This window comes from Loa loa (genome assembly GCF_000183805.2).
Source record: "Loa loa unplaced genomic scaffold supercont3.68, whole genome shotgun sequence".
Classification (NCBI taxonomy): Eukaryota; Metazoa; Nematoda; class Chromadorea; order Rhabditida; family Onchocercidae; genus Loa; species Loa loa.
The window spans coordinates 28,379-52,025 of NW_018108248.1; the positions used below are offsets into that span (position 1 = coordinate 28,379).

The window sequence follows — 23,647 nt, forward strand, 5'->3', positions numbered from 1 at the left end:
AATATATATATATATATATATATATATATATATATATATATATAAATGAAAAAAACATTAAAAGCATTCAAACCTGCTGGCCAACAGTTTCGAAACGACGATTGGTAAAATAAACACTAAATTCATTCATGGATAAATTGAGGACTTGCAAAAAATTACCATCAGCAGCTGTCGAAAGCACAGCAAGGTCATTTTCCTTTGCATCCATCTGACAAATAATTCAATTTAATATGACAAAATGACTGAAGACTTATGCAATTATTAGAGACGGTAGATTATATTTGGTAAAGTTATGACGGGCTTATAAAGAAAATCCAAAACAAACATTTAATTGCTTGCAGATGAACTCTTTCACGGTATTTTTGTACGTGCTGAAGACCAATCGCAACTGCAAGACAAAGTGAAACATTTCAGCATTTGTGATGAAATGTGAAATAAAATGAATTGCAAACCTTTGATAAAACAGCATTCCTCCAATCATCGTAATGTTCATTTTGTACGATAATTCGATAAAAATCCTGCATACAGAAACAATTTCTTACACTCAACTACGAGTTGAAATGCAACAGATTGATTAAAAAGATGACGAATTGAACTAGCAATCAAACCTCATAGTATTTTCCTCTGTAATCTATACACAGTTTCTCTTTCATTTCCTCCTTCAAAACTTCTTCTTCAAAGTACCATCTGAAAAAAAACCAATGCTATAATATCACATATTTTAGCTTCATACTGTCCCCCCTATTTTGATAACGACTTCTGTTCATTGTTTCATTCAATCTTCTGGACCGAACTTTGGATGAAAAACTCCGAGATACTGGAACTCAAGGTGGACTGAAATGTAAAACAGAAATCAGTATCCCAGTGGAAACCTGAACAAGTTGGTTTAAATTTAATTCTCGATCAGACTCTTGAAGCCAACATTGTAGTACTGCACGATAATTAGCAATACGGCTTTCACTGAGATGCTCTGGAGGTAAAAGTAACCTTGAAGTGACAATAAATGTTATCGAATGAGCGCAATGATGCTTATTCCATTGTTCAAACAGTTGTGGAAAAAAACCATTAACGCATTTTTCAAAGTAAAGATCACCGTATGGATCAAAATCCCACATTTCCGAACTCATTTGAACATATACCAGCATCTGGATGATTTCGTATTGCGGCAATATGGAAATTACTATATTTAATAATCAAACTAAAATAAACTTTAAAAAAAATGCAAAAATGAGTACATTACTCAACAACGCACCATAGCGCTTGCTGAACGAAACACTATACGTGTATCCTCTGAGACATAACCACTTCTAACCTAAAAATATTATAAACTGAGTATACTTCTGAAGTGTACAAAATATTATTTGCATTATTAAATTGTAATTGTTTTAGCATCTTCCTCAAAGACAATTACTATACATAGTGGTGATTTTTCATTGCTTGTATATCACTATGTTTGAAACCTAGCATCCTTATATTAAGCAGTTATGGACTTCGTTGCCAAACTTTACAACAAACAATAACAAAATGTTGGTCTATAAAACTAAATTATAAGGAAAAAAACTATAAGGAAACCAGTACTGGATTTGACCGATTTTGGAAATATAACTTGCAGACAAAACAAATCTTATCAGCAGTGGGATGTGTATATACAGTTAGTAAAGCATCCATAATAACAGAATACTTACAATTTCACCCTTTGCCCAAAGGCTTACAACAGTGGTTGGAATGAGCAACCATTCCACTTTCTTTCCAATATATGCACATGTATCAATAAGGCAATTCCGAAAACGCCACATATCGGATCGACTAACATAGCGTTCTTTGATTGTGATTTCGATGTTGTCTAATACTACCTGTATGAATTCCATCCTGCTTTTATTTCAAACCATTTTTGATAGAAATTCAATAATCTTGAAGTGAAAGGAAGGTCATTTTTAATAGATTTGTTTACGCTAGGTTAATCTAATAATGAACGTCATGGACAAGTGAAGAAACCTATCAAAACATTGCAGTATTCTCATTAATAGAGCATAAGAAACAAGTAGTTTGATACGAAGTTTAAGTCATATTCATTGTAGTCCAAAACTTTTTTAGTTCACCTGCTTTTTTTCGACAACTTTGACCGTAACATACTGATTTTGAGAAAGTAAAAACATATCAGCGATAGCTTTCTCAATATAAATGCGTCTTTCTCTGTATGTCCCACTTTCATCATCTTCATGTAAATGCTGTACATAAAACCGTTGATCCAACGATGATGAGATCTCCAATATATTACCCAAACACAATCCGGGAAGATCCTTACTGCTCTAAAAACAGCAACAATTTCCTGATCATAAAAAAGATATAGGATGAATAAGCATACTCCGTTCTGGTTGATACACCTGGCTTTGCAATTGATCAAAACAAAATTACAAAGAGTTCCCAGTTCATGCGGAATGATGAAATCTCAGAAAAAACACCACTGAACAATGTAACATTCAAGTTTGGGTAATCCATATTCCTTTCTGTTCATGGCTACACGAACTGAGATTCGTTAACCATGTGAAATGTACAAGCACATAGAATATCAAATTACCAGTATGACGTCACATCTCCTTCCTTTACATTTTTTGTCACCTTTCTTGCACAGATAAACACGAAACACGTTGTCCTGTTTCGGTTTCATTTATAGCCATTTAAGTAAATATAATTCATTCAATAATCCTGAAAATCACAGGAAATACTGTACACAACTACCGAAAATATCTTCTAAGCTTCCTAAAAACATTGGACTGTGCACCGAAAGTCCCACATTCAATTGTAAACCCATCCAGACTCCCTTTGCTTCTTCATCTTCGTCCTACTTCAGTACGATATTACCCTCTTAGCCAAAGCTAGCAAAACTTCGCTTCTTCGTTTAATGTCAGTAGTATTCCAGTGTTCCAGAAGCTCTCCCGATTTCAGTTACAGCATGTATTTAAGCAAAAAGCACGCTCTAGAGTATTCGAAATAAAAGAATATTTAATAATAACACTACTAAACTCAACTTATGAAAAGATCTAAATTCATCCATCATCCATCTCATATACCATCAGAAAACAAATCCGCCAGCCATTTTTACAGTGTCTTTTTATAAATGAATGAACCAAAGCAAAGTTCCACAACGTTTATTTGAACAAAACAATCTCAACTATAAGAACGATTGTTGGCAAAAAGTAAAAAGAAAAAAAGTATGAAAAACAGAATCACAAATAGCCATTGCTATTTGAAATCATATTTAAATTAACTTACAATAAATTTCTGAACGAAATGAATGCATGTTTTAACTCATTTTTTGTACTTGATTCCCATTTTGGAAAAACAAAACCACACAGCCGTTGAGCTGGTTACCATACATTAAAATTCATTATTTCAAAAAATCATAGCTGCTACTATAATTTCCATCCATTAAGTTGTTCTCCCCTCAACGAAGTTTCAGATAATACAATACACTGCTATATTTCTCAAATCGAAATATATACTTGAAGATCCCGCTTACACCCAAGTCTTGAATTCCTCTCAACTTACATCAAACAAAGAAAACTTGAATTCCTCTCAACTTACATCAAACAATATTGGCTTTACGGCATTGTCCGAAAGAAATATTCATTATACAGATTTGTTCGTTAAAAAAAATGAACAGTACATAAACCATTTTGGAAATCAATAAGAGTGTTACAACCACCCCACAGACTAAAGTACATAATCAAGCTCATATCTCACAAAATTATTCCTTTCAGTATTAGGTACTCGCGGGTATCCAGAAACCAAAGCATCTTGAGAACCCAAAATCAAATTGTTGAAGACCTGGAAAAAATGGAAACACGTTACTGTCATTTATCAAAAATAAAATTTTTGCTTGAAAGACGAGAATACCTGACTGTTAATTATGTGGTTTATGCATGACAAATTATATTTGTTTAAAAGAATGCAAGCAAAAATTCAATTATCGAAAGCAGCAGATATTTTTTAATAAAAGGAAAAAAGACTACCTTCCAAATTGGCTCGCGAACTTTTCTTGCTGGATGCCATAGAGCTTGAAGACAGTACTGAAGTACTTTGATTGGGCCAAGCGATACACGCATGGCATCACAGGCAAAAACAAACCTGGAATATTTCATGCATTAAATTTCAATGTGCAAAGAGAAGTGAAGTTACTTTTTTCTGGCAATCCAGAAAAAACCTACCGTTGTATTACATGTGGTGAGTTTTCAAGCATATTCGGCCATACATAATTGAAAATGTGGATTAATGCATCTTCACAGCCAAAACCATAAACACCTAAAGTTAAATGCGCAACAGCATCCATTGCTATTTGCCGGTGTACAATATCTCTGAAATAAATTGCAACAAATACCAAGTGCATTTTAGTAAGATATTACTCAATAAATCCAAAACTAACTACTAAATTGATATATGTGCTATATCAAAAATACCAAATAACAGATCATCGAGATGTAAGGATCCCACAATCCCACAGCTTGTACAGAATAAGATGAATGGGACCAGATCAGAGAATTGAAATGTTTTTAAAACTGTTGATATCACTATGAAATGAATATATTAAACTACTACTAATCAAAGTACTAAAACAAGTAATCACATTTATGTAAGCCAGAAATATAAACTTTCCAGCAAATTAAGACGAAATTGAGAATTTACAATTCAAACGATAATTCCATGCAAACAAAAAAAAAAAAAAAAAGAATAGCAACATTCTAGAAATAGAAGAAATCCGACTCACCTCTCCATCAGAGCATCTACTAAAAGAGGAGTGACTGCGTATATATAATCTTTGGCCATTTCTCCAATGTACTAGAAATATTCATTAAAATTATATAAGTAATATAAAATCAACGCAAAATAAAGATGTATTAACTAATTCATATGAATCAAATATATGGAATTATTATGAATTGATAGTGTAAGTTAAACAGGATGCATTCTTCTATCCTTTTGTCAAGCTTAAGGTCCCCACTAAGTGACATGTAACAATGAATACCCGAAAAATCCAAAACAGAAATAAAAGGCGGTAAATTATAAAACCTCAAACATAAAGGAGAGCGCCTTAAGAACTCCATTCTGTACGTTGATCTCCGGAACACGGTACTCATTCATTATAGCTGGCAGCACAGTAAAAGGAGCACATGTTTCAGCCACAATAGCAATAGCAACTGTGGTGCATACACGAAGTTGGCGTTCCTGCACCTTGAGATTGTTAAGAAGTGTCGCCAAAACATCATGAGGACCAATTGCCTGCAAACACACACACTAATAACTACAAGAAAATTAACCGTTTAACCTCTAAATAGAAAAATGTTATGCATTTCTTCCAGTTGTAAGCAAAAGCTCGTAACGTACTACATATAAACATATGAATTGTACTAATAGGAACGGAACAAAATAAAACGTCTGTAATGTTTCTATTCAGCAAATTTTAATAAAAGCAAACTTACGCTTCAATTCCCCTAATATATCGGAAGTTAAAACAAAGTTAAATTCTAAATTTTGGATTCAATTTAAATATAACATAAGATTTTCCACTTAAAAAAATTTTTGAAAGACTACAAAAATCGCACAGATCCCAACATGGTCGCCGGAACATATAGTGTACATCCACGTTCGGCTCAATTTCCACTGTCTCATTTGCACATTTAACTAAAATTTCAACTTAAAATTGCTATGATTTTGCTCTTTACAATACACGCATGCTACTTTGAACGATGAAAGACTATGATTAAAATTTTTTGCAAGTGTACAAAGCATATTTGTGCATCACAAATCGACGAGCTTCATTTCTCCATGACCTTGCCCTTCTTTTTCTTTCATAGTCCACCAGTTCCTCCACGAATGGCAATCCACACTCTTTTCATTGGCTAATAGATTGAGAAAACACCAACGGTTGCTTTAGATACTCCCCAGACTTTGGTAGAACCTTGTTGTCTTCGGAAAGAAATTATATCAAAAAAAAAAAGAAAATATTTTCCAAAACCCGCAAACTTGCAAATGATAGCATCAAAACAACCGTTCGCAGTAGTGAGACATATTTCTATTATCCAAGTAAAGACCCAATCAAGCAACAAACAAACTCGTTACTTACCTTGGTGCACGCCGCTCGCAATACCAACGATCTCCATCAGTGGTGGTGGGCCCCTAAATTAAAGATAGCGGAGACGAAAAACCTAAACTTCCTTTTGCAGGACGTACGTCCGTCAACAAGATACTATTTATAATAAACAAGGGGATGAAGGGAATCCTTTAAGGGATGGATTTAAAACAAAATAAGTTCTACGAGTTTTGTGCACCGTGTTGACGAAAGGCGATTGAGATCGATTTTCATATTTATAATGAAAAAAACCAAGTTTAACCTTTGCAATGTATCCAAACGTATTAATTGCCGCGCGACGAATCGACTTTTTATGAGCCTTCAATAATTCCAATAATTCGAAGCATATTCGCATCCATTCCCGAGCTGATACAAATTCACTTCCACGATCAGCAATGCGACCAACTAGATCAATACAGTTCTCTTGTACTTTTTCATGTCTGAAGGATTTTTGACCTCGTTTTTTAAGTGTCGATTTTTGCTGAACGTCTTACCCAAGACAATCAACAGAACGATGCTGATAAAAAATAAAATGCAAGCTCTAACAAATCTTACTAAACGAATACTGATCCCACCAGAAGAAATGTGAATACTAAAAATGACAAAAAAATCTCAATAACATATGATATAAATCAATATCTACTGTTTTTAAAAAATCAAACCGGTACCGATTCTTTAAAATTGGCGTCAAACGTGGCAGAAGGTCTTTAATTGGTGGTGTCATCTTTGTCATACCAATAACGTTAACAATTGCTTTTAGAGCACCCAAAATCGATCCCAGCACTTCTGGGTATTCTTCACCAAGATACTCATACAAAACAACACCCAAATGCCCCATAAGCTTTTCTTCTTGACAAATATTCATAACTGGAGCGAGCTTGGCTATCTGCAATACTAATCGCTAATAATTTTAAATCCATTGAAACTGTAAATATATAAGAGAAAATATATGAGATCCAAAATTTCTTATCGTTCATTCCAAAGCTGAGAATAAAAAGGTCTTTTCAAATCGAGTAAACGCGTGAACTAGATAAACGGGTCAGTAAGAGCAACATCACAGCACAGTACAATTTCACATTATTCCAACAGAAAAAATGATCAGAACACACCAAATCAGCAGCCTGCTGTCGAACTTTAGCAGATTTGTTATTAAGACGCCACAGTATAGTACCACAGATCTGAGGAAGATATGGTTTTGTACGCCGACCCAAACCCTTGCAAACTGTACCAAATCCATCCAACATTACTGCATCCTAAAACGTGTGACATAATAAAGTAACAACAGTTCTCATAAATGTAAGTAGGAAATAGGGAATATTAGAGCAAAGCGTACTTCCTGCGTTTGTTCCTGGAAGGCATATACAATACCATCAATAAGCTGTTCCTCCAAGCGTGCATCGATTTCATTTGCTCCCATCAATGAGACAATATTTTCAATTGTTTCCATAACCATCTTCCGATACAATTCATTTTCATCTTTCAGATCATCTACTATTCGTGCAATCATTTCTGCTGAACCCACCTTGAAATAAATACTATGTTATTCCAGTAGCAATAATCACATTCGGTTCTCTGAACAAAACTTTTTTCTTTATCGGTTCCTCTAGTCTGCATCCAGTCGATCGATATTCGAGGAAAAAACTCTCGAGTATGGTTAACAATAATTGGTACTAAGAATTGGAACAGAGAATCCCGGTTATATCACTGATGTACAAAAAGTTGTCACTGTGTGCTATAAAAATAACAACATGGAAGGACAACCTTGAGAAAAAATCAAACTTGAATCATTTGAAGTTACCCGAAACCTTTTGAAATCAATAACTTGAAAAAGAATTAAACCTTTTGCGCCATTTCCACAGTAGTATCGACCAGCTGTCGGTAGTTACGTCGATCAAGTGCCATACGATGGTTCCAAAATGCTTTGAAGAAATGTGCTAGGATTTCATCACGGATATAAGCCGCTTCAACACCATCCGTTGCGCAGCACTGTTTTACTACCTAAAAAACTCATTCTGATCAAAGCGAAAAATAATTTGGTTGAAAAATGATATGAAATCAGAAATACCAAGTGCTAGTTTACAATTAATAAAAATCTATACGTTAAAAAAGCTACTTTCTCGTTTTCTGATTTAATAAGCAACTAAATCAGTGTTTATGGGATAACCCGGGAACAAAAGAAGGAATACTAAAATTTCGCCAAAACAGTATCTGATGCAAACATCATACAATGAGAAATAGTCAAGACCAAAAAATACATCAGTTCAGTAATCTATTTGCACCCGGTTTACTGGTACATATTATCAACAAGGTCCACCATACTCAGACAAATTAACAATATCAGGACCACTTAATTCAATTCGGTGTGTTACCTACCTTCAGCACAATTTTCTTCATTTCTTCGTCGGGAGATGCAAATTCTCGAATCAATATAAGCATTACTTCACGCGTATAGTAAGATGCATATTCAGCATCCATCAAAGGAATCAGGAAACCGATTGCCTTTAAAAAGGCAGCAAGACCCTGAAGATTATGCTTATAGCACGCCAATTAAAAAATAATGTACTGAAAATTGGATATTGACAATGAAAAACGGACCTTCCCCCGATGTGACCGAATACCCTTCCAAAGTGGCTTTAAAACAGAGTCAAATGCTTCGATACCGTACGGCGTTGCAGCTTCAGCAAGAGCTGCCAAACAAAGAGCTGTTATTGTCCGCACCTGAAATATTTCAAGTAATTATTTCCCCAAAAGTTCACTTGACAATCCAGTTAAAAGTGCTAGAAAGGAAGCCGCTGAAAAACTAAAACTTTATACAAGTTAAGGAGCTATGTTCAACTGTGATATCTGTGCAACAACAAAATTTGTAATATTTAAAAATGAGTTGTACTTCTTGTCATGGAGATATATAAATGATTACATGCTATTATTAACAAGAAAAAGCTTAATTGAAATCACCTTTTGCTGATCATCAACGAGGCCTGTTTCCACAATTTCAACAAGTGAACGGAGATGTGGTAAAACTGCACATCCCATAAGTATAGCCATCTGTTGCACTATCTTAATACCTGAAAAACACGATTAGAATTACTAGAAAAGAAAAATACTCAAGATTTGGTCCTTTTACCAGTGATTCACTGTTTATTGATATGTTGGTACGATTTCACGTTCTGGTAAAAATTGTAAATTCTATCAACCAAATTTCCAAAATATTTCACTGGAAAGAAAACAAAACGAAAAATTCATAAAAAGAAAAGGAAACTCACCCGTGTGCCTTGCTTGCCAACTTTTTTTACTTTTACAAACTGCCTTCAGAAACGGAAGAAGAGCTGGAATGCCAAGAGCTGAAGCGACAACAGCAAAAGCTCGAGCTGTTGTATTTCGTACATATTCGTCGACATTATCAATATCTGGCCGCATCGTCGAAATCATTGTCGCCAGACCTTTAGATCAAATCAAGATTATCAATTAAATACTTTGGGTAATACGAAACCTATATGTGCTCGTCTGGCTGCATGTTTGCATTTGAATAAACTGTAGCATAAAAATTAATGCTGAATTACCGGCTGCCTTTGCAAGATTTGAAATAATTTCCCTTCCTTCAACACGTGCGTAATAATCTTCGTCGATCAACAACGGTTCAATAACGACCAATATTTTATGGACATATGGTCGAACGAGATCATCAAGCTTATATAAAACACGATCGATCACCTAAAAATTTCAAGCCAAATATAGCACAAATCACTGAAGCAATTCAGAAATGAACTGTAAAATGGCAGTTTATTCTCACTATATAATAGATTTTCGAACCAATTTCGTATAAGATCATGAATGACAAATCCCACGTATAATAAATCATACGATTTAACATCATACGATTACGATTTAGCAGTCTTCATCAGAAAACATTCAAAATATATGCAGAAGCAATTATCAATCGCCGAGAGGAGATCGCAGAACTTGTTATTTTGAATAACCCAGATAATAATGAGAGCATTATCGAAAACATTAGCGAAAGTTCGCAAAAGATGTGGGTTGCATTTGTGAAAACTGAGAATAAAGAGTGCTGTAAATTAAATCAGACAAAATAGCAAACGCGCGAACCTTCACCATCAAATGCCTTTCCTGATCCTCTAGTGTAGGAGACATCAAAAGAGGTAATATTTGATTAAAAAGCGCTCCAGCTCCAAAACGTCGTGCATTTTCTGTGATCTTACGCAAACCAGATTTTCGTTGCGGAGGTGTCCCGTTTTTGATTTTTAAAAGATAAGTCATAATTTCACGTTCAATCAATTCTTCCTTGCTCAGTGTGCTTTCGTCCACTTCCATCAAGAGCTTGTCAAAATACTGAATATCCTCCGGCTTCAGTGGAGGCAACTCTGCATTTTTTGGTTGGGTATCAATCAATCCAGCAACACCTGGAACAGCAATCACTTCAACTTACATTCCCAGTAGTTTCTATTATCATTTTCTGAAACAAAAAAACTATCAGTACACTGAAAATACTGATTTGTGCAAAACTGAACGCCTGGAGGTTCAACTGAAAAGAAAGTTAAAATCACTAGAAGTCAGAATGTTATAACACGCAAAGGATACCTTTATCGGCCAAACCAGGTCGTTCTGGTGTTCCTTGCATGATGAATCCCATTGGTGTTCCTGTTGCCCCCATTGGGGTAGGCGTTGCTAAAAGCTTACGACCCGGGGTTCGAAGTGGTATGTAGCCATTTGGTGGTGGCAACACCTTGTATCCCGGCGGGAACAATGCATCTAGTTCTTCATCAGACAAAGGCCTTAAATAATTCATCGGATAAAAGCATCACTTCTCGTCCAGTTAAAAAAATGGTAAAGATTTAAAAAAATGGCAAAGATCTTTCAATTCTGACGAAATTCTAGATAATATAAGCTAAGGATTGAAATTATATTTGCTACCATGGTTGCTACCTACTCTATCAGTAAAATCAACATTCAGTCCTGCGCAATAGATCCACCTACACCCATAAACTGTATAGCCATAAAGGATGAACCTTCACACTACCTAAGTGTGGCATGCCTTGTTCTGTCCACTTTGTCTCAGCCAACATTAAAGAGAACCTAACCATTTCACTTATTCCTTTTTTAAATGAATGTTGCTTATTAATGAAATTAATACCATATGAAATGATTACCTGTTCCTTTCATCAATCTCTCTTTCCCACTTGAAAAGTGCCATCTGATCTGGTGTCATCGGTACCATTGGCATAATTGGAGTTTTAAGTCCCATTGCAGGTGTACCAATAGGTGTGGTTCCACCAGGTGTCATCATTGATGGTGTCATTCCTGCTCCGCTTGGTGTAAAACCTGATGGTGTTGCACCACCGGCCATATGAGTACTTGATGGTGTTGCAGCTGCAGCAACCGGTGTGGCAGCAGATGGAGTTAAGTCCCAACGCGACCGACGTTTTGATTCACTCGGTGTTTCCTCAATCTGTAAATAACATATGTATATTCTCAAATACAGCAAACATTACGACATTAGACAGAATGCACGCTGATCGTACACGGATAAGCCGAAATAAATTCACGTATGTCTCGAAAGGTCATAAAACAAAGAGTGGTTTAATACTGTAATAAAAAAAGTTACCTTGACATCTTCAAATGCACGAGCGTCTCGGGGAGTTTCCGCTCCCCAACCTGGGGTCATTCCCTCCCTTGCTGATGGCGTCATTCCATCACGCACAGATTCTGCAAATTGTATATTTTTATTATCGTTTTTCGAACCAAATGCTATATTCTTACAGAATTGAATGAAACTGTTCGTGCTAAAGTAAGAACTATAGAGTAAGAAACCGTGTGGAGTTTCGTCCCAACGATTTCGACGAGGTGTCTGAGTTGATGGCGTCGCATCCCATGCTTTTGCTCCAGAAGTAGGAGTTGCATCGACTCCTGCCGCGTGAGCTGGTGTCTCATCCCACCGGGCAACACGTGGAGTTGCAACCTAAAATAGCTCATTACCTTTGCGGATATTTCGCAACGTACTATATAAACTTAGATTTGTTAATGCTTACTTCTGCAGCAGCAGCAGATATATTCGACGTAAGTGTCAAACGCCTTCGCTGGGTGGAACCAGGTGTTTGAGGTGTTAGGGCTCCCGCACCAAGCGCCTCAATTTTTGGTGTCTCATCCCAACGTCCTCTTTTCTGTGCTGGAGCAGCTGGTTTTGTAATTTTCAGTTCACCAGATTTTGCTTTGTCAGCCAATTCTTTCTCCACTTTATCCTGGAAAGTCGCAGAACGGAAATTTTGATGCGTTTTTCAAAAAAATATGATAAATACATTCCCGAGTGAAAAAAAGTTTCTTTGCTTGTCTATCTTTGATGTAAAATGACAAACCGTTTCTTCACGTAACATCTGTTCCTTCATGATCTGAGCATAAGAACGATCCCGAACATCAGGTGTTTGATCAGCTAAAAAATACGACTGGAATAAACAAGTCAAAAAGGAAATTGGATGAGATTAGTTATATCTTCGCCCTTATCACTTTTTTGTTTTATAGCATGTGCTACGGGAAAAGAAGCCAATACCCTGCAAGGAAAACCGCACAGAAATCAAGTTTAAGGTGGTTTTGGAGTTTTACAATGCCTTTGGTTCTATTGGATAAAACTAGAAGGTTGTACGGATCACCAACCAAACATATCTGCTCGTTCAGGAGAAATTTGTCGTTGACGAGCTCTCGCTTGGTAATTACTCTGCCTTTCAGCAATTGTCTTTGTTCTCGTTTCCGCAAATGGATCATCTCCCTGAACAAAGACAGAAGAAATATGAAACGAAAAATTAAAAAGCAATTAATTATAAGCTTATCGCAGATTCTAAATATTAGTACCTGTCCATGTCTTGCAGCTTCCTCTACAAAGCGCTTCGGAGCAGAATAGGCTGCTTTAGCAGCAGCCATCGGACCAACCAATTCATCTTCCGCGTCTTCCTCCTCATCGCCAGCATTTATTGATGTTAAGTAATCATTTTTACGCTGTCCTCGAACACTTCCATATACGTCCTAAAAAGTGTATTAATTCATTACACATTCTGCTCCCTTTCATGTGTTAACGACCTGACTGTTTACTGATCACCGAAAATGCTTTCAGTCACCAAAAATTAAGATTACGATAGTAGTGTCAGTTACAGTCTGTCAGGTTTTACACTATTACTTGTTTTAAAATATTTTTTGATTATAGAATTCATGAGAATGACTTGCCGTATCATAACCGCCCGCTGATCCAAATGCAATTTTATCAAAGTTATTTCCATTCCCTAGAGCATTTTCACTGTTTTCATTATCATCTTCAAGGTGTCTTTTCCTTGTTATAATTTGCGTCTCGACACCTGCAAATTTAAATTACGTTAAATTCAAATAAATGGTATCTTCACTTTAATTTAGTAGTGGAAATGTGCATTTTTATACATTACAAAAATGTTTAAACATCGCTATTTGTCGTTTGACGATCAGTTAGCAAGTACACAGATATAAGTAGTTTAACATTTCCCTCATCATTCTCTTAATATCAGTCTTGCAAGAACATCATGGGAAAATACTAGAGCATGTTAGTGCACTAGTACTACCAACCGATACCGATAAGTCTACTGTTTTACGAATTTCGTGATAAAGGTAATGTTACTGTTTTCCACTACAACGTCGTGATATATCATCCTCAAAAGAATGCTGCAAGTGAAACGACAATTCAATTGACTGAACATACCAGTTGTTACCGATTACTTCGATCTTTGACGATAAACTCTTTTACCGTCAATCAGTTTCTCAAAAACACTAACTCAGATTTAAAACGGATTAATAAGTATTGGCCTACATTTACAATCGTAAGCCGCCCAGGGCAAAATCATACTTAAACTAATGATCAAAACTTCAAAAATTCGATTAACCTTTGTTGGACATCCCGCAGAAATCCCTCAAGTCTTCTCAACACAATTTTCTTTTTTCTGGATTAATACTTTTTCCTGCAAAGAGAATGAACCATAATTGAGTGGAAATTTTCGTGGGATGTTGACAGTGATCTTCGAACACCAATATCATCCATACTGTTAATGACCATTATCGCAGGCAAGTAAAACAACTGAGGAACAAGTGATATGAGGGAGAACCTTTTATTACCTTTTGGTAATAAAAGTTTAGAGTGTTAACATACCACTCTCTTCTTCTACCTATCTAAAATGCCTTAATTTATGCTATTATCTACTTAAAACGCATAAACATGCACCACTTCTCCCGCCTACAGATGGAGATGCCACCGACTGGCCACAAACCTGAAACACAGATATACCCACCAACAAAGTATGAAAGACTGCCAAGTACATCTGCACATATCGCAAGAAAGACTTCCTACTGGGACAATAATCAATTACTGCAGCTTAACAGATATCGTCATTCACGCACCACCTTTTCAGTGACCAGCGTGGTGAACGGGATTTGCAGTGATACGGTCACGTTACGGGCTGAACGTGTATGGGGATTCATGGGAAAAATTAGTGCTACATCTAATCTCGAACAAAATACTCAAGAATTAATAACTCATTAGTCGGATTTATATTTGGAGTTACCGCACTTACTGTCACTTCACTTATCCAAACTTTAATATAGGTACGGAGGTACTTTTGCCCAAACATCCACCCCAATCCTACTTTTTTCGCCTCTTCCTTTCCAATTATTTCAACTTCTTAAAACGACCGTATCATATTTTAATGCACTGCATTAGCATGGTAGCGTGCAATGTCGCCTCTCAGCAAATCACACAGCCTCACGTATGCCGACATTTTTTTGATAAGGATTGGATCATAAAAGAACAGAATATGAAGTAAACTACCTGTCAACAACCGTATGAACAACAAAACGAACTGATTTATTGGAAAACTATTCGATCTGTATTCAAACAATAATGTCAAGTAGCAATAACGCTACAAAAGATACTACAATAGCATAACGATAACAGTCACAAATAATTCCTCAAGAAGAAATATTGTCGCTTTGAAGTTCTGCGACTACTTGGTCACGATTTTCTTTTTTTGGTAGGCGTAACAAATACGTTGATGGTGATCCACCTGATACACAACTTATCTGAAAATATTACTATCCTTCAAAAAACGAAGATACTTCCACTCACTAATTCCATTCTACCTCTTGAATGGGAGATATGAGAGTAGGAAACTCAGCAGAAGACCCCGTACTGATGTAGAACAATTAATTACCTCACATTATTTATGATGGAAATGCTAACCGTTACCAGCAGCACATCATAAGGAATGTAGCAAAAAATATTTTTTAGCATAAATCCCATGCATTCATATAACATTTTTCATTTTTCCTATCCTGAAGTCAGACTCTGACCAGACTCTTCCCTCTGTACATAAAAATTTATTCCAGTTTATACAATGTTTACGTTTTTTACGGTGTAATACAGTTTCTCCAGTTTTCACGATACAATACAGTTTATTCTTTATTTTTGGCAATGAATAAAATTCTTTTTTTTTTCTTGATTGACAAACCAAACCTGATTTTTTAGTAATGAAAATCTTTTGAAAAACAAAAAGTGAAGTCATCCTTTCATGGTCTTAGACACATACCCTCAATTTGACATCCTCAATGACCACATGTTTCATAGATTCATCGATATATGAATTTACCCATACAGTACCTACAAAAATATTTAATCTCACCATAAACATCTTTATCATGATCACTAAAAAAATCGAGCCAGCATAATCAGAGTGTAGTCACGTGCGGACATAGCTCCGAACCAAAATCAGACTGCCCATATTCCATCTAATCTAGATATTAAGCAGGTTACTGTGATTCTGTTGCCAAATCGGATTTATCATACAATTATGTAAGATGAATGGCTCCTTCACTTGCACCTTGTTATTATTAGGATACTCAGCACTTCTGTAATAACAAAGGATGCATTTGAAGCACAGAATAAAAAAAAACTATTCCCATATATAAGACTTACAAACGTTCAAATCTTTAACAGTCAATATTAGATTTACCGGTGGTAGTGGCAGCACGGATGAGTAGAATTTTCTTTATACTATCAGTTTCATCGGTTTTAATATGAAGTTGACCAATCCCAAGTTTTTCATATTCTGTTCCTTTCAGTACAAATACCGAACACCTACAACATATACATATGGAATGCCTTAGGTGGTTTATTACACTTATTTGGCAGCACTTACTTGGACGAGAATATCGCTTTCGGTTCCTCCGCCAACACAAATTCTGGTTTTGGTGGAACATATTCACTTTCTTCACCTAGAAAAACTAGAAGATATTGACCCGATGAATATTTCATTTCGAATCATCAGAAGAAAAGACAGCAACCAGCATTGATTACCCACTTTCATTATTTGGTTCTGATTGAACAGCAGGTGGCGCGCCAAATTTAAAATCTGAAAATAAATGGAATACAAGTATAAATGGAGAAAAGTAAAAAGGAGAGAATTAATACAAGAATTAATCCAATTAGTGCAAGTTCAACGGCGGCAACAAAATCAGAAAAAAAATCTTAATTTGTCTAAAATTCAACAAGAACTTCGAGTATAGTAACATTTGTGGATAGCTGGAAAATCGTGATGTGACAACCTAATTTAGTCTTCGAAGAATCAGAGCATCCAAAATTCCCTTCATCCAAAACTGGCTTCAAGAATGAGAATGATGGAGTTACGTGAGACTTGCATGTTGACTCTACATTTGGTTCCCTGCAATATTCGAATGAAAGCATAGAAGTCGGCAGTTGTCAGTATTTGGATTAGGAACTTGATTAATTTATATTTTTTTCAGTTATATTTTTAATAAAAGGGCTGATTTCAAACACAACTGATCAGCTTAAATGATCACCTGATCAACTGATTACTTGATCTATTGTGTTTGAAGTTAACCTTTTATTAAGGTTAAAACTGGAAAAAATATAATTTGAAACATAAGTTTTTGGACACTGGGCTTGACAACAATTAACAATTTTACAATAAGCCTAAAACCGTTTATATAATAATTCAGATATTCAACTTACTTCTTTTCATCAAGTTTCTCCACTAATTCTTTTTCTGAGGATGATTTGAAGAGAAAATTTTGTGCATTCTTTAGTAGTTCATTTTTCTTTAAATCATCTTTTTGACCGAACGAAAATAAAGGGATTTTGTTGGTGCCTGTTTCTTTAATGTCGTTCATGCTTTTTTCCTGGAAGCTTCCGCTTTCTGTCTCTATTTTCGAATCACTATTGCTATCAAAATCTCTTTTTGAAATATTTTCGGCCGATGAGCTATTGAAAAATGGTGACAGCGTGGACGAGTGTGAAATCTGATTAGGCGCTGTTTTGATATATTTTTCTGAACTTGTTAACTGCGGAGAAGTTGGAGTGTTCTAAAACATTTTCAAATAACAATTAAATGTGAAAATATTTCTTACAAATTATAACCACTTTTATCATCCATACTCTCTTGCCAAAAGAGGGACTAATGAGTAATAGAAGCATTCATTCTTCTACTGAAAAAATTTCTGTAACTTCTTATTCTGCTCAGAAATAATAAAAAGTTCCTCCTTTTTTTAAAACCCCTTGATAAAGGAACAATTCATACAACAGTGGGAAAAATAAAAATAACAAAACACATTACTATAAGTACTTACAAGCAATTTAACAAGACTCACATGATTGGGAATAATTACTTCTTCGTCATCTCCTTCAGGACCACCTTTTTTTGCCCTTTTTCTTCCCCGCCTTTCTGAAATTAAATCTTCAACTAGAGAACGACTGCAAATAAGAAATGAAAACCATCATTCCATGAATATGAAATGTGGAAATGTCTGACTAAAGCAAAAGGTATGAATAAAAGTGATTAAAACTCGAAAAAATTTAGTGTAAATCGTGAAATGTGGCCCTGAAGAACTCTGGGAGAGAAGAAAAGCTAATATTCTATAATGCGACATTTCAGGAACCACAATGAAAAATCTGAGATCCAACACACTGAGAAATCTGTGGTCCAACAATTTAAGGTCTGAGGTCTGAGGTCCAACTAGTAAGCTACACCTAAAAAGCCCGATGGTTTATTCCAGTACCAAGAATGATCAAATGTTACGAAGAAAATCGAATACCTGAACCTGCAATATTTTGTTATTCGAAAAAAACATAGGGCTATATAAATGTATTCGAATTTCGAAGTAAAATATAGCAATTACTAAGTACTAAAAAACGTGTATAAGTGACTACTGAAAGTTCGAAAACTATTTAAAAAAAGAATACGAACAACCCTCTTACCTGATCCAGACGATGATGTTGTAGATACATCAAACGAAAGCTTTGAAACATTTGTTGGATTTGTGGTACTACTAAATACAGTTATTGCATTGGATGCAGGTTTTTCTTGCGCCATATTGGATTTCACCGTCGTTCCGCTTCCATCACTTACATCTTTTTCTGATAAGCTTATTTTCGGCAAGTCACTGATAGCTTCATCTTTTTTACCATTATCAGTAGATGCATTGGTATCATCCTGACCAGGGAAATTTCCATATGTCCGATCTAGTTCTTCGACATGTTTCAAATAATCGCGAACGCAGGGTGACTGCAAACCAAGGCAGTGTATGAGACGTAAAATAAAATGAAGCTTACTCACTTATTCGTTTAATTCGAAGGATGATTTAAAAAGCAGTTCCGGGAAAAAATACAACAAATTTTTAGACAGAAAAAAAAATTAAATAACTACCAGATCAGCATCAGGCATTTCTTTCAGGGAACACTGGATGAAATATAAAAATGTTTTATTAAGGACAGCCATTTTGTCGAGAAATAACTTCTCCGCTTCAGTGTGTTTCATTTCCAATGTCCTAAATACATTCAAAGTAGTCCTGAAAATACCGTTACCACATTAACAATAATTTAAAAAAGATATCAAGCAAACACAAACATGAACTCACAAAAACTTCTGGAAAAGAACAGTTTGAAAAAGAACCAAAAGTACGCCAAATTAGATCTGGAAAAAAAGAAATAGATCTCTATAGGATGCATACTTACCGCACCATTTTGATTTATTACTTGACATGTTAATATTTTCAATCATTACGACATTAAGGGATTAACAAGATTAAATCAAGAAAGACAAACATTAATAATAGATTTATCTGAAATAAACAATTTGTGGAAGCAAAGATCTGCATAAATTTTTTAGTAGATAAGATTATTACCATCTACATTATCTCTTCCCGGAAAGAAATTAAATTCAAAGGTCATCTCCGTGTGAAATGACTAGATATCAAGTGAGAAACGTGACCCTAAGGGAACAATTACACCAGAATACAACGCGGTAAACGTGGAAAGTAAGGAGACCCCAAATACCAACGAAAACTATTCGCGGACACTGATACAGTTCAGTACACCACTATGAAAATTTGAATCTCATTGAGATAGAATGCTATGTTTTACTTGCAACTCCTGTTAATGTGAGAGGATGGTTTTATCCTTGTCTATTTTGGATTAGTATACTTGATTAGTAATCACTTATCATATATGACACTTTCATTTCAAATACTTCTTTCTTGGAAGAGTGGTTCTAATTAGTAAGTATTCATTTCTCTTGTCAACTTCTCTTTTTCTTAAATCATTGGTGGTATCAGAAAAGAGTTTTGTTTTTCGAAAACTTTTCCATAGCTAATTGATTAGGAGAAGTAAGTAAATAAGTACATTAGATAAGTAAATAAGTAGTCTTGAGATATAGCTTGTATCTCAAAGTGATATAATAACTGATGTCAAAAATAATTTTATGATAAGTTCTTGTGACAGTCAAATATTACTGTACTTACTCTGTGTACAACACATCGTTATATGCTTGCTAATTTTTCTAATGCCCAAAATATTTCGAATCATGTTCAAATTTTAGTTAAAAACAGCAATGAATAAAATAGCGGCACAAAGGTTACAGTACTCCTTGATTTACGAGAGAAAATTGCATGGAGTATGTGATGAAGTGCATCGAATATCGTACTTTATGTATATTATGGATGAAAGATTATGGTGCCGTACCGTACATTACTAATATTTGGCTTGAAAAATGAGCATTTACATAAGCAGTAAGAAGAATTTGACAATTTGTAGGAATTTAATGGACTTAAGAGAGTTAGTGATATTGAGATGGAAGTCAAGAAAGTAAAATAAAAGCAAAACAAAACTTATACTAAACTAACAGTCAAAAATAAACAGACTTTCGTTTTATTTCATCATTGAACGATCGACTTTGAACGTACATTTCGGGTTAATCGATCCATCAACATTCATTCCATTACATCAATTGATTGACTTCGATTGATTGTGACATTACCGTCAACTAGAAATTGTATCTTTTAACTTGTTTGAAATCTTCATAGGTATGATATCTTAGCACTATTTATCTATCATCATATCGTAATAATCGCATGTCAAATTTTGTAAAATCCGAAAAAAAAGCCTCCAAAAAATGATATCATCGAAGACTTTATAGACATTAAAAGATTTAAAAACAAGAAATTTAATGAAAAATTAAGATCGGAACACTCGTAATCTAATTGATCTTAAAACTGCTAATTAATTGTTACAACTAATGAATATGCTTAGATACAGGTGATTTAATACAATTGAAACAAGATCGTCATTATTCTTTGGCGTTACAAAAAGTCGTCACAGCAATCAAAATTGAGGTTGTAGCGATCAAATCTTAATTAATGAAAGCCATCCAAAACAACAAGAAGTAGAAATGACTGATCACATTTTAGATACTATTCTATTGAATTACAAAGTGATGAATTCGCAGAAAATGTATGTTTTGGAGTGAAGTTCGAAACAGTTCGAGATTTCGTCAAATCCGGATTTCCGGATTCAATGCTTATCGGGAAAACTCGTGACCTCACATATTCACATGAATTTTCTGCAACATTCAAGATGGCACCATTTGATGTCGATGTTTTTAACACTGATCTTCTGAACAAATAATTCAACTTTTCACTTTTTACTGAATCCAATCATCTATTAAGATTAAAAAGTTGCAGGAAAAAAACTTGAGATTTTTAAAATCACAAGAAAATGAGACTGTAAAAATAACTATGCTCATGGAAGGTTTACTTTTAATTGTACTTGTTTAAATTACAATTAATAAAGTTACCGTTTAATTTGTCTATTACTTCTTGATCTCAATTTTAGGATACGATTTATAGTGAGGAAAATGTGAATTAGCATGAAACATGTAATTAAGCACCCAATAGCCACAGCCAATAGCCATTGCAAAGTCTTTGCTCCATCTGTCTGATTCTGAAAACAAAGATCTTTTCATTTGGTTCGGAAAAAAATTTACATTGACCTTTTTGACCTCCGTATGTTAATTTCAACAATTAAGAGGGACGAGATGTTATATAATCTCCCAGTTAACTTTGAATTTGATTTTATTTAGATTGGTAAAATATTTAAGTTCATTCTCTTTTATTACCTCATTATGATTGCTACTCCGAGAATTATCCAATAACAATGCTTTTGCATTGATACTTTTACTGAATTAAAAATTCAACATATTAAACTTCACTTTTATTTATTCATGTATTTATGCATCATTTACTTATTGTAGTACTTCTATCAATTAACTACTTAATTAACAACTAATTGTAAGCTAATGATAAGCTGATGTAAGCTGATAATAAGAGGGGAAGAAAGGGGTAAGGATTAGTCATGTGTCACAGCAAAACAGGGATTAGTAATAGGATTAACAAATGTTTATTGTAATTAAATTTAAAATAACATGGAGAAATTCTATTCATTAATATCAGAGTAAAATAAACTACCGGTTAGTCATAATACAAGAAAGTTATAATTATGCATAAACTCATTTGAATGATTAAATGAAAACATTTCCTTTATGGATTGTTTATAATTAATAAAATTTAAAATTTCCATTCAAATAGATCCATTACTTACAATTGTTGAATGTGAACATTGATTGGAATAATTTGCAAAAGTTAATTGAGCATTGAAACACATACCCGATAGTTTGGTCGTGTTCTTCTAAATTATTATCAAACAATGATAATTTCATAAATCGATAATCTCTGATAAGAACCTTTGAAATACAACAATAAATGGAATGTTATCATTAGATAATGATTACGTCTATATAAATGAATATGTAAGAAGTTTGCATATGAGAATAAAGCTATGATTACCTTAGCCATTTGAAATGGAAAAATAGTTGCAGTGGAATCGCAAAGTCTCGAGAAATCATAGTCGGGATCAATTCCATTAATAGTAATAGTTGAAACAATCATATCAGGTATTCCCTCATTCCAATATGATATCAAATGAATTTCGTTAATCTTAAATTTTATAAAATAGTTGAAAATGAGAAAGTTTTTGTTTAACATCATTATCCCACAGTAATATTTGCAAAAATGTAACCTGTTGTTTATCAAAGTTAATATTCAAAGTTTTGATAATAGTCTCATTATTAAAGATATTGATAAGACGTAATTGAAGTGTTGGTTGAATACAGGTACTGTATAAATTACAATTATTTGACCATTCTAATCCTTCCACTTTGATATCAATCCAGAATTGCTCTGATAAAGCATAGCAAAATATAAGAAGCACAAGTGCTATTGACAATCGCATATTAATGCTAATATCTGTAATGCTTATTTTTCAGTTAAAGAAACTTAATTTATTTGATAAGCTATCAAAAGCAATCATTCCGTTGCTAATCTTTATTCCATATTTCAATCTGTTGCAATGGTAATTAGCAAGTTATGTTTGTACTCATAAAGACAACTGCAAAAGTACTAAATCTATCAAATAGGCTTTTCATTAATTATTTAATTAAATTAATATGAATGTGATCCTATTAGTCGACTAAAAGTGCCAAAATATTTTATTTGGTCGATAATATCCGTCGAGTTAATTAATTATAGCTCTAACAATAAATGTAATACTTTCAACTGTTACCTGTTGTCATGTAGCGTATATATGTATATGGTTATTTGTAATTGTTGGACAGAGGTCATTGGACAAAGGACATTTAATCATTGTATAGATAGGACAGAGCATTCCATAATTATTGTTTTTGCAAATGATTATGATCTTGCTATAGTATTCAATCTTATTCCCATTATATTAGTAATTACTCCTCGATTTCAGAGATCAATCAGAGATCAGAAAACAATAATTAGTGTCTTTACTAATCGGATCAATTCCAAATATAAGTCACAAAATAATTGTATATATTAGCAAAAACTTTTCCTTAGAAGAAAACTTTCGAATTAAATAATTAGTCACAAATGAATTCAATCAGTTTAGATTATTATATTCCAGTTTTTAGGTTCAATTTTAAGTAATTTCAGCAAAAATTAAAAAATTTGCTTACCTGAGATGGAATATTTTCACATTTCAAATTTTGTTATTGTGATCATGATTACTTTTGGTCAGTAATTGACCATTCCAAGTTTCTTTTTAAATGGTTAACAGCAATGAAATTTGCTATT

General features: G+C 34.2%; 5 protein-coding genes across 5 annotated transcripts in view; 1 reads left to right on the forward strand and 4 right to left on the reverse strand.

Annotated features, from left to right (window-relative positions):
- LOAG_17379 (hypothetical protein) overlaps positions 1-2,668 on the reverse strand; it is a gene marked incomplete at both ends in the record, with an annotated part of 10,828 nt that extends 8,160 nt beyond the window's left edge. The window contains 9 exons of the mRNA XM_020450041.1: positions 74-208; positions 326-388; positions 453-518; positions 609-687; positions 988-1,145; positions 1,253-1,312; positions 1,686-1,853; positions 2,100-2,309; positions 2,579-2,668. Of these exons, the coding sequence (XP_020306328.1) occupies positions 74-208; positions 326-388; positions 453-518; positions 609-687; positions 988-1,145; positions 1,253-1,312; positions 1,686-1,853; positions 2,100-2,309; positions 2,579-2,668 (1,029 nt within the window). The remainder of the gene's footprint in view (positions 1-73; positions 209-325; positions 389-452; positions 519-608; positions 688-987; positions 1,146-1,252; positions 1,313-1,685; positions 1,854-2,099; positions 2,310-2,578) is intronic.
- A 1,046-nt stretch (positions 2,669-3,714) lies between these two features.
- Positions 3,715-14,118, reverse strand: LOAG_04581 (hypothetical protein; the record flags this gene model as incomplete). The annotated part of the gene is made up of 26 exons (XM_020446630.1): positions 14,038-14,118; positions 13,355-13,482; positions 12,986-13,156; positions 12,791-12,902; positions 12,496-12,569; positions 12,172-12,381; positions 11,954-12,101; positions 11,748-11,848; positions 11,293-11,591; positions 10,724-10,917; positions 10,232-10,545; positions 9,688-9,838; positions 9,391-9,567; positions 9,083-9,192; positions 8,723-8,845; positions 8,501-8,647; positions 7,967-8,125; positions 7,461-7,649; positions 7,237-7,380; positions 6,796-7,013; positions 6,390-6,567; positions 5,068-5,277; positions 4,766-4,836; positions 4,209-4,355; positions 4,014-4,128; positions 3,715-3,828 (listed from the first exon to the last, which is right to left on the reverse strand). The coding sequence occupies exons 1-26, from the start codon at positions 14,048-14,050 to the stop codon at positions 3,715-3,717; spliced, it is 4,017 nt and encodes a 1,338-aa protein (XP_020303056.1). The 5' UTR covers positions 14,051-14,118.
- Positions 14,119-14,396: 278 nt separating this feature from the next.
- Positions 14,397-14,690, forward strand: LOAG_04582 (hypothetical protein; the record flags this gene model as incomplete). The annotated part of the gene is made up of 1 exon (XM_003140119.1): positions 14,397-14,690. The coding sequence occupies one exon, from the start codon at positions 14,397-14,399 to the stop codon at positions 14,688-14,690; it is 294 nt and encodes a 97-aa protein (XP_003140167.1).
- A 284-nt stretch (positions 14,691-14,974) lies between these two features.
- LOAG_04583 (hypothetical protein) lies at positions 14,975-19,014 on the reverse strand. Its single transcript, XM_020446631.1, has 10 exons — positions 18,865-19,014; positions 18,417-18,723; positions 17,810-17,883; positions 17,175-17,524; positions 16,748-16,863; positions 16,504-16,554; positions 16,342-16,417; positions 16,156-16,280; positions 15,733-15,803; positions 14,975-15,226 (listed from the first exon to the last, which is right to left on the reverse strand). The coding sequence occupies exons 1-10, from the start codon at positions 18,973-18,975 to the stop codon at positions 15,116-15,118; spliced, it is 1,392 nt and encodes a 463-aa protein (XP_020303057.1). The 5' UTR covers positions 18,976-19,014; the 3' UTR covers positions 14,975-15,115.
- Positions 19,015-20,905: 1,891 nt separating this feature from the next.
- On the reverse strand, positions 20,906-22,781 carry LOAG_04584 (hypothetical protein; the record flags this gene model as incomplete). Its single annotated transcript, XM_003140121.1, has 4 exons — positions 20,906-21,107; positions 21,289-21,434; positions 22,337-22,486; positions 22,569-22,781. The coding sequence occupies 4 exons, from the start codon at positions 22,779-22,781 to the stop codon at positions 20,906-20,908; spliced, it is 711 nt and encodes a 236-aa protein (XP_003140169.1).
- Between the last annotated feature and the right edge of the window lie 866 nt (positions 22,782-23,647).

What these genes read in the sequence shown, in the direction of transcription:
- LOAG_04583 (XM_020446631.1), bottom strand. Translation starts at nt 18,975, where the DNA reads ATGAAACACACTGAAGCGGAGAAGTTATTTCTCGACAAAATGGCTGTC. An exon ending in ATCAGAACCAAATAATGAAA is followed by an intron (nt 16,418 to 16,503) that starts GTGGGTAATCAA and finishes TAGTTTTTCTAG; the next exon opens with GTGAAGAAAGTGAATATGTT. An exon ending in CCGTGCTGCCACTACCACCG is followed by an intron (nt 15,804 to 16,155) that starts GTAAATCTAATA and finishes ATATTTTTGTAG; the next exon opens with GTACTGTATGGGTAAATTCA.